The sequence below is a fragment of the Gopherus evgoodei genome, chromosome 3 (assembly GCF_007399415.2).
Source record: "Gopherus evgoodei ecotype Sinaloan lineage chromosome 3, rGopEvg1_v1.p, whole genome shotgun sequence".
In the NCBI taxonomy this organism is placed as follows: Eukaryota; Metazoa; Chordata; order Testudines; family Testudinidae; genus Gopherus; species Gopherus evgoodei.
In genome coordinates, this window is record NC_044324.1 from 125,203,064 (window position 1) to 125,215,108 (window position 12,045).

Here is a 12,045-nt window from a genome sequence, read left to right on the forward strand (position 1 = left end):
ATATTTATTCACCCTGTAAACTTTTTAATTCTCAGGCTTTGAGAAATGTTTGGACAAAGTTCCACTTTGGTAAGCAGCAATACAATTGGGACCTGCCAGAACAATGAAAGGAATTAACAACATGAGAGTGCCAAACCTTATGGACTTTAAAAGAAATGTAGAAATTGTATAATTTTCTTCCTAAAGCAAAGTGTTAGTGAAGAATAGAACATCTGAAAAATTATTCAAAGCCCATGTAAAACCCATTCCTTATACACCACTCTTAAGACGTGAGTTTATAATTATAGGAGGGGAAGGCTGGGCTAAGTATACGTGTTCCTGCCTCAGCACAGGGCTAAGTACAAAATGGCCTCTTGAGGTCTCTTCCATCCCTGCACTTCTATGATTCTATAATAATGAAATATTAATTTAAGAAGCTAAATTGTCATCATCTGTTTTTCCACAGTCCAGCACCAACCATATTGTTAATATGAACCGATAATGTATTAGTAATTGCCATTGAAGGTAGATTGCCAGTGCAACAACACAATGTAAGCTCTTTAGGGAAAGGACTATTTGTTCACTATGTTTGTACAGCACATACTACAAAGGAGCCTGGTTCCAAAGTGAGACCTCTGGAAACTACCACAATACAAATAATATGTGGTTATTCTCCAGACCAATAGGATTTATTGAAACAGTTCAGTTATATTGTAAATTTTTTTTAATGTGCTTTAAACCAAAATGTTGGTATTTCTCAAGGTATGATGCCAAAACAGCCCTTTTCCAAGCACTGACTTAAACCTGGTCGACACTAGGCGGTGACGTAGACGTAAGCTGCCTTGCATCAACCTAGCTGTGGAAGTGTCTTCACTTAAATTTGACTACCATTGACATAAGTGCCTCTTTATGCTGCTTTAATAACATCACCTGCAGAAACAACATAAAGTCATGGCTCCCAGGGTAGAGGGATGTGGACAGGGTAAGGGGGCTGAGGCTGGGACAAGAGCCAATGCTGGGCCGGGAGCGAGGGGCTGAGGTCAGGGCGGCTCTGGAGTCCAGGCCAAGAGCTGTGGTTGGGGGCCAAGGCTGGGGAGGGGGGCCAGCAGCTGGGGCTAGGTGTGGCACCGTGGCCAAGCCAGGAGCTAGGGTCCAAGGCTGGGGCTGTAAGTGGGTCTGGAGCCGGAGCAAAGCGGGGCTGAGTGGCGCTCTCTCACCGCCTCCCGTGGGGGCAGGCCCAGGCCCCCCAAAAATGTTCCTCCAAGACCCCTAGGGGGCATGCCCCATAGTTTGGGGACTACTGGTATATGGCATGCAGTTAATTTTCATTATTTATTGAATAGTAATTAATTTTTTATGAAAACCATGACAACATGCAACCACCAAAAGTGGTCAACTCTCTTTCATAAATTGATCTACTTTAGACTTTGGTTCAAACAGTCACAGTTCCTAAGTCTAATAGCAACTTTTCACCTACATTTCTTGTTAATGAAAAGTAAATAAATTGAAAACTGGAAACTATTCAATCCCTGTAAAACAATGGATGATACGCTAAAGGAATTTAACATAATTTAAAGTTCTTAGAGGATAATAAAACTGGATAAAAAATAGGATGGCTTTATAAGAACAAGTTTTTCTAGACAAATCTGAGCCCTTTGGGGACTGAATGATACCTCCAGTGGATGAAAAGAATGCAGTAGATACATCTTTATTTCAGAAAAGTGTTTGACTTAGTGCCTCACCAAATCTTATTAGAAAAACTTCAAGTGGATATGAGCACCTACTGAATCAATGACTTTTAATTAAAATGATGATGTATTGAATTGAAGAAGTATAAATCTTGAAGGGAGCTTCAGAGATTGGTTTTAGGCTTGCTTTATTAATGAGTGAGGTAGGAGTAAGCATCATGCTAATTAAATTCACAGATGATGCTAAATTGGGAGGTGATGAAGATTGTCAGAAGGAAAGAAGTGTAAAAGGAGATGAAGAGGTTAGAAATATGGACAGGGACTGATAAAATGAGATTTAAATCTCACAATTCAACAGGAGAAATATATTTGGAAAGTTCTACCTGATAGTGAACAACAAATTAGATATGAGCTTGCAATGTGATTTTACCACCAATTTTTTTTTGACAATTTATAGAGAAATGTCTCAGATTTCTCTGTATTGTCCTAGCAATTACACCTGGATATAGCAGCCAGTTCTGAACGGGTCAGTGCTGGAAAGTTACTGACGAACTGAAAGGAATTAACAAAAGTACAACAAATTATTAGTGGGCAGGAGAGTGTGACTCATCTTATATTCAGGCAATTCTCTTATCTCCACAGTTCCCAAAATTCATTACTCGGGTTACTTCCTCTACTGAAATTCAACCACCTGTGTACTGAAATACAGCTACTGTTTAACCGTACTTAGCAACACTACTGACCAGTTTGGAAGAGGAAATGAAAAAGAATCTCATGTGATTTTAAACTGCAATGGGGATTTCAGTAGGTAGACTGTAATTACCTGAACAGGAATTAGGTGAGGACACCCAGCTCACCACCTCCTAAGCTCTTGGAAAGTGCCATGGGCTCTTTAAAACAACAGTTAACCTTGGTTTTACATTTCATTCAAAAGATCATACTCTCAGCAACTCCATGCAGCCTATCACCAGTCTGAAGTAAAAGTGCAGTACTGATCTGGAAAAAAAAAGAGTGGCACACCTATTGAATTGTCATCACCAAGTCCTGTAGCACTTGTGCTTTTTTTCTTGCTTTCTTTATCCAAGAAAGGATTTTCTTAAATCAGACAAGAGACTTATGGGTTCCTTCCAGATTTTCCAGGATTAATGCAAAGAACATGCCAGGATCATACCTAATTAAGGGAACTTGCATATTTCATGTTTGTTCCTTGCATTATCCATCCGATCCTTGAGCTTTTACCAATATCGGAAGACAAGCAGTAGGAAGCCAATTACTTGTCTTTTTAAATAAGATGCAGGTAAATACAGTAAGAGAATATTTCTGCGCTGGGGGGTGGACAAATGAACCTATGGGATCAGATCTGAGCATTTACGTTAAGTGCATACAAATGTATGTGTGTGATTACACATGAAAATATGGCCCATGAAGGCTTTTTCAACTCTTAATTTCTGTGAAAATTACCACATTACCAGGTGGAAAGAAAAACTCACCATTGTAACAGCTATACCTTATTTAGTGTGCTTTAAATGGAACCATTCCAAATAGCCATTTGTTCATACACATAAACACTAAGTTCAAGTTTTGCAGCGTGTTCGCCTTTTGACCTTGCATTTCACATTGCAACAACCAGCTTGACTTGAGCTTGAACAGTTACAGAAATATTTACAGCCATTCTCTGTAGCAAAATTGAATGAAGTTTGCTCATATCTTGAAGCTGTGGTAACTTACTCAAAACACTGGTACATGTTTTGTCATTCGTTGTTCACCTAAATGTTAGATATTGTAGCATCAATATTAGTGATCAATATCAATAACATCAATATTAGTGATGATAAACTGGGGTATGGGATGTGCCACAGAATTCAACAGCCATCTGGAGGCTTCTGTCACCCACTCAGCTGTCTAAGTAGTCTTCTGATTGCTCCCAGCATAAGACAATATGGTCCAGTGAATAGGGCATCAGACTGTGAGTGAAGAGAACTGATTCTTTTTCCATTGGAAAAAGTGGTGATTTGTCAAAACTGAAACTGTTTGCAAATCAGCTGCAGGATCTCTGGACTCAAAAAAAAAAAAGTTGTGGGGGAAGGAGTCTGTGAAATAGTCAAAATACTTTTGTTTTGACATAAAATTCTGATTCAAAACAACTTCTCATTTAGAACTTTAAGCTAATTACACAAAAAAATAAAAGCTAATAAAGTCAAAATCAAAGCAGTTCAACTTTTTTTTAAACTAAACCTGTTGATTGACCTGAACCAACAAAATGTTGGTGTTTTGGCACCAGAAAAATGTTGAGATTTCACATTTTTGACCCAAGTCAAGATGGGAAAACTATTTGAGGTAGGAAAACTGCTTTCCACCAAGTGCTAGTCAGGATTGGAATGAGGCTGGGATGTCCATGTTAATACCATGTGATGAAACCTTTCCTAAGCAGGCATCATCACACATTTTTGTTTATGATGCTTGTCTTATTTTGTTAATTTTTTTCCCCTTTTTTTTTTTTAAGTCTTCCTCTTAATTCACAGTGAAGTTTAGCAACCTCAGTAAGCACAGAATGAAGACCTATAAATCATAGTTTGAAATGTGCATTGTGAAACTCAAGAGTTTGGGATAGTTATTGTGATCATACACAGAAGGTAGGATATGGACTCAGAACTGCTTAACCATGTATCTTAGGTGCAATATTGCTAAATCTAAATAAAGTGGTGTGGGGAGGGGGTTAGTTCAAGGGTTAGTGCATGGGTGATGCATGACTCCTGCATTTGGGGAGGCTGTGTCTGAGCGCCAGAGCTCCCTGTAAGTGGGAGGGGCCACTGGTGCCCAGATCATACCACCCCCACTTGGCCGGCTCCCCCCATGCTTCACCTCCACTTCACCCCAAGCCCCAGTCCTGTTCAGCTCCTCTCCCACAAGGCCCTCCTGCCCACTTCTCATACCTCTTCATCCCTTCCCGTGAGGCCCTCCCTGCCCACCACTTGCACCTCTGCACCCCCAGACCCCCTCTGCTCACACCTCTGCATCCCAAAGGCCCCCCTGCCTGCTGCCCATGCCTCTCTGCCCCCTCCCCTGCCACTTGTGGCTCTCTCTGCCCCTGAGGTGCCCCCCATCCACCTGTGTCTGCCCCCCTCCCCTGAGGTGCCCCCCCATCCACCACCTGCACTTCTCTGCCTCTCAGGGGGCAAAGAGGCGGAGAAGTGTGAGCAGTGGGCAGTGGCAGGGGGGAGGGCAGAGCAGGGATGGGAAGAGGAAGCTGCTTTTACTGCTAAGGCCTGGTCTGCACTAGAAAATTTGGTCAGCTTCCCTATGTCACTCAGGGGAGTGAAAAATCCACACCTCTGAGCAACAGAGATAAGCCAATCTAAGTCGCCATGTAGACACTGGTAGGTCGATGGAAGAATTCTGCCATCAAACTAGCTATTGCCGCTCAGGGAGGTGGATTACTTATGCCGACAGGAGAACCCCTTCCATTGGCGTAGGTAGTGTCTACAATGAAGCGCTACTGCAGTGAAGCTGTAGCATTTCAAATGTAGACAAGCACTAAGAAAAGTGACCAAAAAAGTATCAAAGTACAGGATATTCTATATTGCTCCTGTATGGGCCATAAGTGATTTGGTAAGTTTTTAAATGTTTAAAAATCATCTGAAAAAGAGACCAAGATGTCATAAAAACATGGTCCGTGTTTATGAACCAAAATAAGTCAAAGGGGGGAAAAATAGGCCTATCTCTGCTGTGTTCTCAAATGTACTACAGATGAGTCAGCTACATTTATCTCACTCGCTATTTATTTATTTATTTAGTTGTACTGTGGTAGAATGTAGGAGACCCAGGACCACACTGTGCTAGGTGCTGTACAAACACAGAACAAAAGACAGCCCCTGCCCCAAAATAATCTCTGGTCTCTCCAGTCACTTGCAGGATCAAGGCAGACCTGGTAACATGAATGGATTTGTTGCCATGTATGCAGTTATGTAACATCTGATTTCATAATGACTCTGAGGTTGCTAAAGCTACACACTAAACTCCAACATTCAAACTCACACATTTAATTTCTCATTACTTTGTTTAAACTCCAGTCTAGTTACGTAAATGTATATGAGCCATGATTTACAAAAGTATGGTTGCTGATATGTATCAAATAAACCGTTCTCTTTCTTCTTGAACCAGACGCTAGATTTTGTCAGATTTACACTTGGGCTTTTCTACATGTCTATGTAGAAACCTTGAAGTTGTGCCAGAAACCTGCAGCTGTCGTTAATCAGAAATAAACAACGATGATAAATTGTTTGTTCACAAATAGACACCAGGGAGCAGTTGAGTGTACTTCTTGGTTGGTAGCTATTATGAGCAAAGTCAAGTTCTGTGTATATGCTGTAGATTTGTGTATTAAAAAGGTGACAATGAAAAACCACCGTTAGCTAGCCAAATGCAACTCCTTTAAAACACACATACACACAAGTTGCTCTCCCCATATATCTTTGGATTAAACAAAGGAAAGTAGCAAGTGTGTGTTCAACCATAAAACACATTGTCCTATCACAGTTATGTAACATAGTATATAACTGTTAATAAAAAATTGGACATTAATACAAGCGACCAGAGGAGACCAAGACTACTTTGAAATCAATGTAAAATTGAGTGTAGCATTTTTCTGAAGTCTGGTTGTGCCAAATAGGAGCCCTATTCAAGTAAATTGGATTTATGATAAAGAAAACCACAGCTGCCTATTGCAACTCTTAACTATGCATTCAGTCCTCTCAGAGACGTTACACCCTATTTAAAATCTATTTTCTAGTATTTTAAGCATGCAGTTTGTTTTAAAATGTTCCATATTTTTTAAAGTTTTATATATGTAATAATTTTAAAATAAAAAAGTTAGCAGTTGAGAGAGTTTGTAGCTGTTATGCTAACAGATTAATACACTATTTACTGAGACTAAAAAAATGGCATACATTTTTCACTAGGCATCTAGTACAGACCCTGCTATTAGTAATTGTATTTAATTACTAGCAAACAAAAAGTTTGTCTGGTGAGCTAGTCATTGATCCAGTGAATAGCACTGCCCCCCCAAATAAAAAGGTATGTTGTATTGTTCTGGGTCCAGTTATCAGTGTAAAGCAGCTACGTTGTGCAGTTTGTAACATCATCAATATTTTAGCCCTTATTCATAAATATAAAGAATCACTGTTTGCAAGAAAAAAGTGGGAAGAGATTTGATCACTGAGGTCTAGACTTATTAGCAGTCAGACAAACTTCACCACCACCAATTAAGTCTGCATATCTTATCACCGCTTCACCAAGGGACTACATTCTTTCTCTTCTAGGATCCTCAGCTGGTGTAAAGCAATGTAGCTCCACTGACTTCTGAGGATCTAGCCTATGTATATAGAGTGCCAAGCACACTCAAGCCTTCATCCCTAGCTGTGGCCTCTATGTGCTTCCACCTTGCAAATAATAATAAATTAAAGTAAACAGCCAGATATAAATGCAGGGATCTCAATAAGTCACACAGGATTGGCTTATCAGAATGCAGACTCTGTCATGATGGTCAACATTCTACATGAGAGACCATTTTAGTACTAGCATGTCATGTATGCATCACCATACATTATGTATGAAATTATTCAAAATTCATTCTTATACATATATCACGCTTCAGTTAATTCAACTAAGCTTGTCTGTATTTATAGCTGAATCAAATACCAAATGATACTTTATCACATCGCCAATGAAAACTTTTCTTTACCTAGATTTGTTTCTTTAACAAACGATGGCCAAGACCAGATCCTAAGATTTCCCAGCTTCTACATCTAAACCCCACAGGCCAAAATTAAAGGTGATATGTTAAGTAGTGTAACTCAGGCTCCCTTAAATGAACTCAAGGTTCCTTACAATTACATTCATTTAGGACACTTGTGTCCAAAGAGTCTATCACTTACACCACTATAAATAAGGGGTAGCTCTATTGAAGTCAATGAAATTACCATGATGTAAAAACAGTTCATGTGGCAGGAGAATCAGCACCTTTTAATCATACTTACAACCACTTAGTGTTGAATAATAGAGTCTAAAATTACAAATCTAGGTGCCAGGTGGCACACTGCTTTAACTAGTGCATTCATATACCTTATTTTTCTTGCTATTCTCCTCTCTTCTGCCACCTTACACTCAGGCCTCATCCACACTAGAAAGCATATGCCGATACAACTAAGCAGAGATGTGGCTTATACTTGTCCAAGAGTTCTTTAGCTGGTAGAGCTGAAACCAGTTCCCTGAATGAAATAAGCTATCCTGGCAATATGAGTTTTTTGCTGGTATACCCATACATATGCCTGCAATAGCTCTTGTCTAGATGTGGTTTTTTCAGATGTTATTTTAAAAAAAATAGGCCTCAGCATAGACAAAGTGTAAAGGGGAGTGTACATTGCACATTGGAAAGGGGGTGTGAATATAAGCAAGGGTAAATAAGTCTAGGGCCATGTCTACACTCTGGGTGCTATAGCAGCACAACGATAGTGCTATAGCAAGGTGCTTGCTGTACGCCCATAGTGTAGACGCGTCCTACAGAATGGGTTTTTCTCTCACTGTAGGTAGTCCTCCCCACAGGGGGAGTAGCTAGGACAACTGATGGAAACATTGTTAAGTTGTTGTGACATATATATTTAAGGCACAGAAAAAAATGCCAGTTACACCAATTCAGAATCCCACTTGCCTCACGCATATTGGCCCTATAACTCTGGCCCATCTCCATTTTTAACATTCAGCCATGTCTTCATGATTTATTATAAGTAGGAGTTGAGCAGTGTGACTTCAGCTTGTTGATGTAGAAGAGTAAGGCAATCTGTAGAACTGGGTGATGTGTGTGGCATCTTACTCCTTTGTCCATGATAGGCTCTCTGAATTAGACCAGATGCATTTCTCCTAGAACAAGCAGTATGCAGGGTTTTTGAGGATAAGAGGTTTTCCCAACATTAAGACTTAAAATAAAATGTAATGGCATATTGATATGAAATGTCTCCTTTGCCACTGGGGTAAGCAGGTGTGGGGTTAGCTTATGAAAACGGTCACATAACAGGACCTAATCATGAGGTTGTTTACAATAACGAATATCTGAAAAACTGAGTGTGTGCAAACAGACCAAATACTAGTATTCAGACATCATTTGCATCCAATTAGATAAATCAGCTGTGAGGGATCACAGGCATGTGACATGCATTCATAATTCTAGAGAGTGCAGGAAGGGAGGAAAGGGGATGGAAGGACTGCTCAGTTTACTTGGGATTGAATGCTTTACATCTGGAGTCATTACAGTGCCGGCTGCTCTCTTGGTATTTGGACAATGTCTGTTTAATCCCTATACTTCTTCAGAGATGCAAAACATTACTTCCTAACAGTCTGTTAATTTAATTGGCTATGGATAATTACTACTGACTAGACAATTAGGTGTCAGAGGTCATGGCATAGGTTATTCAAAATGTAATTTTTTCCTAGATTTAAAATAAATCTTGAATTTGATTGGACCTTTGCCTTTTGGGTAATTATAATTTGATAATTCTCAATAGACAATTTATATCAATAATTTGTGTGTGTGTGAGAGAGAGAGAGAGAGAGAGAGAGAATGAGTTGGGGGATGGCCACATTATGCATGAGTGGTATAGCCACAAGTGAGTTATACAGCTTATCTCTAAATAAGTACTAATTAAGCTTTTATACTACCCTACACTATAAATATATTCTGTACATATCATACACTTTACAGAAAAACTATTGTAGAATGTTTCAGAGAGGGTGTTTTGTTGGGTGGTTTTGTTTTGCTTTCAAATTATTTGGAATATTTTTATGGCTCTCTGCTTGTAAACCAGGGATGGTATGTTAGTACCATGAATGTTACTGTACAGGCTTCATAGATTGGTTAGAAGCCAGTGCTGTGTCTCTCATCCAGAAGCTGGGAATTTTGCTATTTCATAGAATTGTAGGACTGGAAGGGACCTCAAGAGGTCTTCTAGTCCATTCCCCCGCACTCATGGCAGGACTAAATATTATCTTCTAGACCATCCCTAACAGGTGTCTAACTTGCTTTTAAAAATCTCTAATGACAGAGATTCTACAACCTCCGTAGGCAATTTATTCCAATTCATAGTCACCCTGACTGTTAGTGAGTTTTTCCTAAGGTCTAACCTAAACTGCCCTTGCTGCAATTTAAGCCCATTGCTTCTTGTCCTATCCTCAGAGGTAACAACAACAATTTTTCTCCCTCCTTCTTGCAACAACCGTTTATGTACTTGAAAACTGTTACCATGTCCCCTCTCAGCCTTCTCTTCTTCAGACTAAACAAACCCAATTTTTTCAATCTCCTCTCATAGATCATGTTTTCTAGACCTTTATTCTTTTTTTTTTTTTTGCTCTTCTCCGGACTTTCTCCAGTTTGTCCACATCTTTCCTGAAATGTGGCACCCAGAACTGGACACAGTTCTCCAACTGAGGCATAATCAGAGCAGAGTAGAGCTGAAGAATTACTTTTCATGACTTGCTTACAACACTCCGGCTAATACATCCTACAGTGATGTTTTCTTTTTTGCAACAATGTTACACTGTTGACAACTCTTTAGCTTGTGATCCACTATGACCCCCAGATCCCTTTCTGCAGTACTCCTTCCTAGGCAGTCATTTCCCATTTTGTATGTGTGCAAATGATTGTTCCTTCCTAAGTGGAGTATTTTGCATTTGTCCTTATTAACTTTCATCCTATTTACTTCAGACCATTTCTCCCATTTGTCCAGATCATTTTGAATGTTAATCCTATCCTCCAGAGCACTGGCAACACCTCCCATCTTGATATCATCTGCAAACTTTGTAAGTGTACTCTCTATGCCATTATTTAAATCATTGATGAAAATATTGAACAAAACTGGAGCCAGAATTTGATCCCTGCAGGACCCTCACTTGATTTCTGAAGGTATAAAACTCCTACAGCCATAATTTCAAACCTTGGGTGCCTAACAATCTGAAAACAGCCCTGATCCTGGCCCCGGTTGCAGCTTGTAGGCTTAAAAAGATATTGCTGTATTTCTTCACCCTAATTCTGTAACCTCTCGCTTTTGTTCCCTTGCAGCACGACAACTACTGTACAAGAAAGAGCCAAAGAACATCCCACACAACACAGGACTGATCTCTGCTCCAGGTTCAGGGACTGAAGCCTTGGCCTCCGTTTTGTCTGCGCTTCAATGCTAAGGCCCATCTGCTGTGACTGCAGACATGTGCATCATGCTAAGGCTACAGATCAGTGCATCCACAGGAAGCCACCAACTCAGAATAACACTTTGAGCTGTTACAGTCTTGACTCAGTCTATCAGAAGTATGTGACTATTCACAGCTTTTTATTAATTACTTCAAAATGAAGAGGCATGCTGAGTCTCCACCCCAACTATTCACTACCCTTTGTCTTGGGAGATAAAGACTGGTTTAGAGGCAGCCCAGCAGTGCAATACAGCTACAACAGGGAGGGGAGAAATTAAGGTTGTAAACCATATGCTCAACATGTTATCTGAGCAAAAATGCTAAATAAATGTTGTCCTCTCCATGGGAGCAAGATTAATAATTGCCCTGAGTTTTCTTTGGAGTAGGCATGAAGTCTATGTGGGAGAGGATTTGTCCTTGTTTATCCATGATGAGGTGGTGTCTGGGAAAGTAACTGAAGTATTTTTATTCCCTGACCTCTCTTGCTTCAGCAAGTTTCAAATACATACCGCCCCCAAGTAACCAAATGTTCTTTAGAGAGGTACCATTCTCTGTCACAGAAACTTGGACAGCTTCTCCCTGCAAATACTTATGTGTGGGTGAGGAAAGTAATAGGATGGGCACTGCAGTAAAGGGCTGCCAGTGTGTAAGAGAGTTGTTTATAGTACCTTTCATCTGGAAGGATCGTAAATCACTGGAACTTATATTACTAGGAGTCACTTTGACCATCACCACTGTGTAACCATTTCTAAGGTACAATGCAACAACTTTTTAACATCACAGATAAATCGTACACGCAGTTCAGGAGAGGAAGTGAAGAGACATGCCATGTCCAGTTGAATCGGGAATTATTCCAACTGGAATTTGGCCAATACACCAGAATTAGTACCCAAACTCTTGTGAAAGTGCCAAGGGACATTTTGGAATGGCAGGCTAAATGTCTGCATGCAAAATATTCAAGTGATCTGGGGAATCTCTCGGCTTTCATTTCTTAAAAAAAGGAAGCTTCTAGACCTAATGTTTGCATGGAAAAGCTTAGAAACATAACCTGAGTGCATCCTAAAGGCTCAGAATTCAGAAGGCAAATAAGAATCCATAATTCAATATTTTCTTTAAAATCTCACAATTTTTTGGAGTCCTGGCTCAA

General features: G+C 39.9%; 1 protein-coding gene across 1 annotated transcript in view; it reads left to right on the forward strand.

The window, feature by feature from the left end:
- The window catches only part of MTHFD1L (methylenetetrahydrofolate dehydrogenase (NADP+ dependent) 1 like), a 286,291-nt gene extending 275,106 nt beyond the window's left edge, over nt 1–11,185 (forward strand). Inside the window, exon 27 of the mRNA XM_030556574.1 lies at nt 10,774–11,185. Coding sequence (XP_030412434.1) covers nt 10,774–10,830 — 57 coding nt within the window. The 3' untranslated portion in view covers nt 10,831–11,185. The remainder of the gene's footprint in view (nt 1–10,773) is intronic.
- Nucleotides 11,186–12,045: the final 860 nt, after the last annotated feature.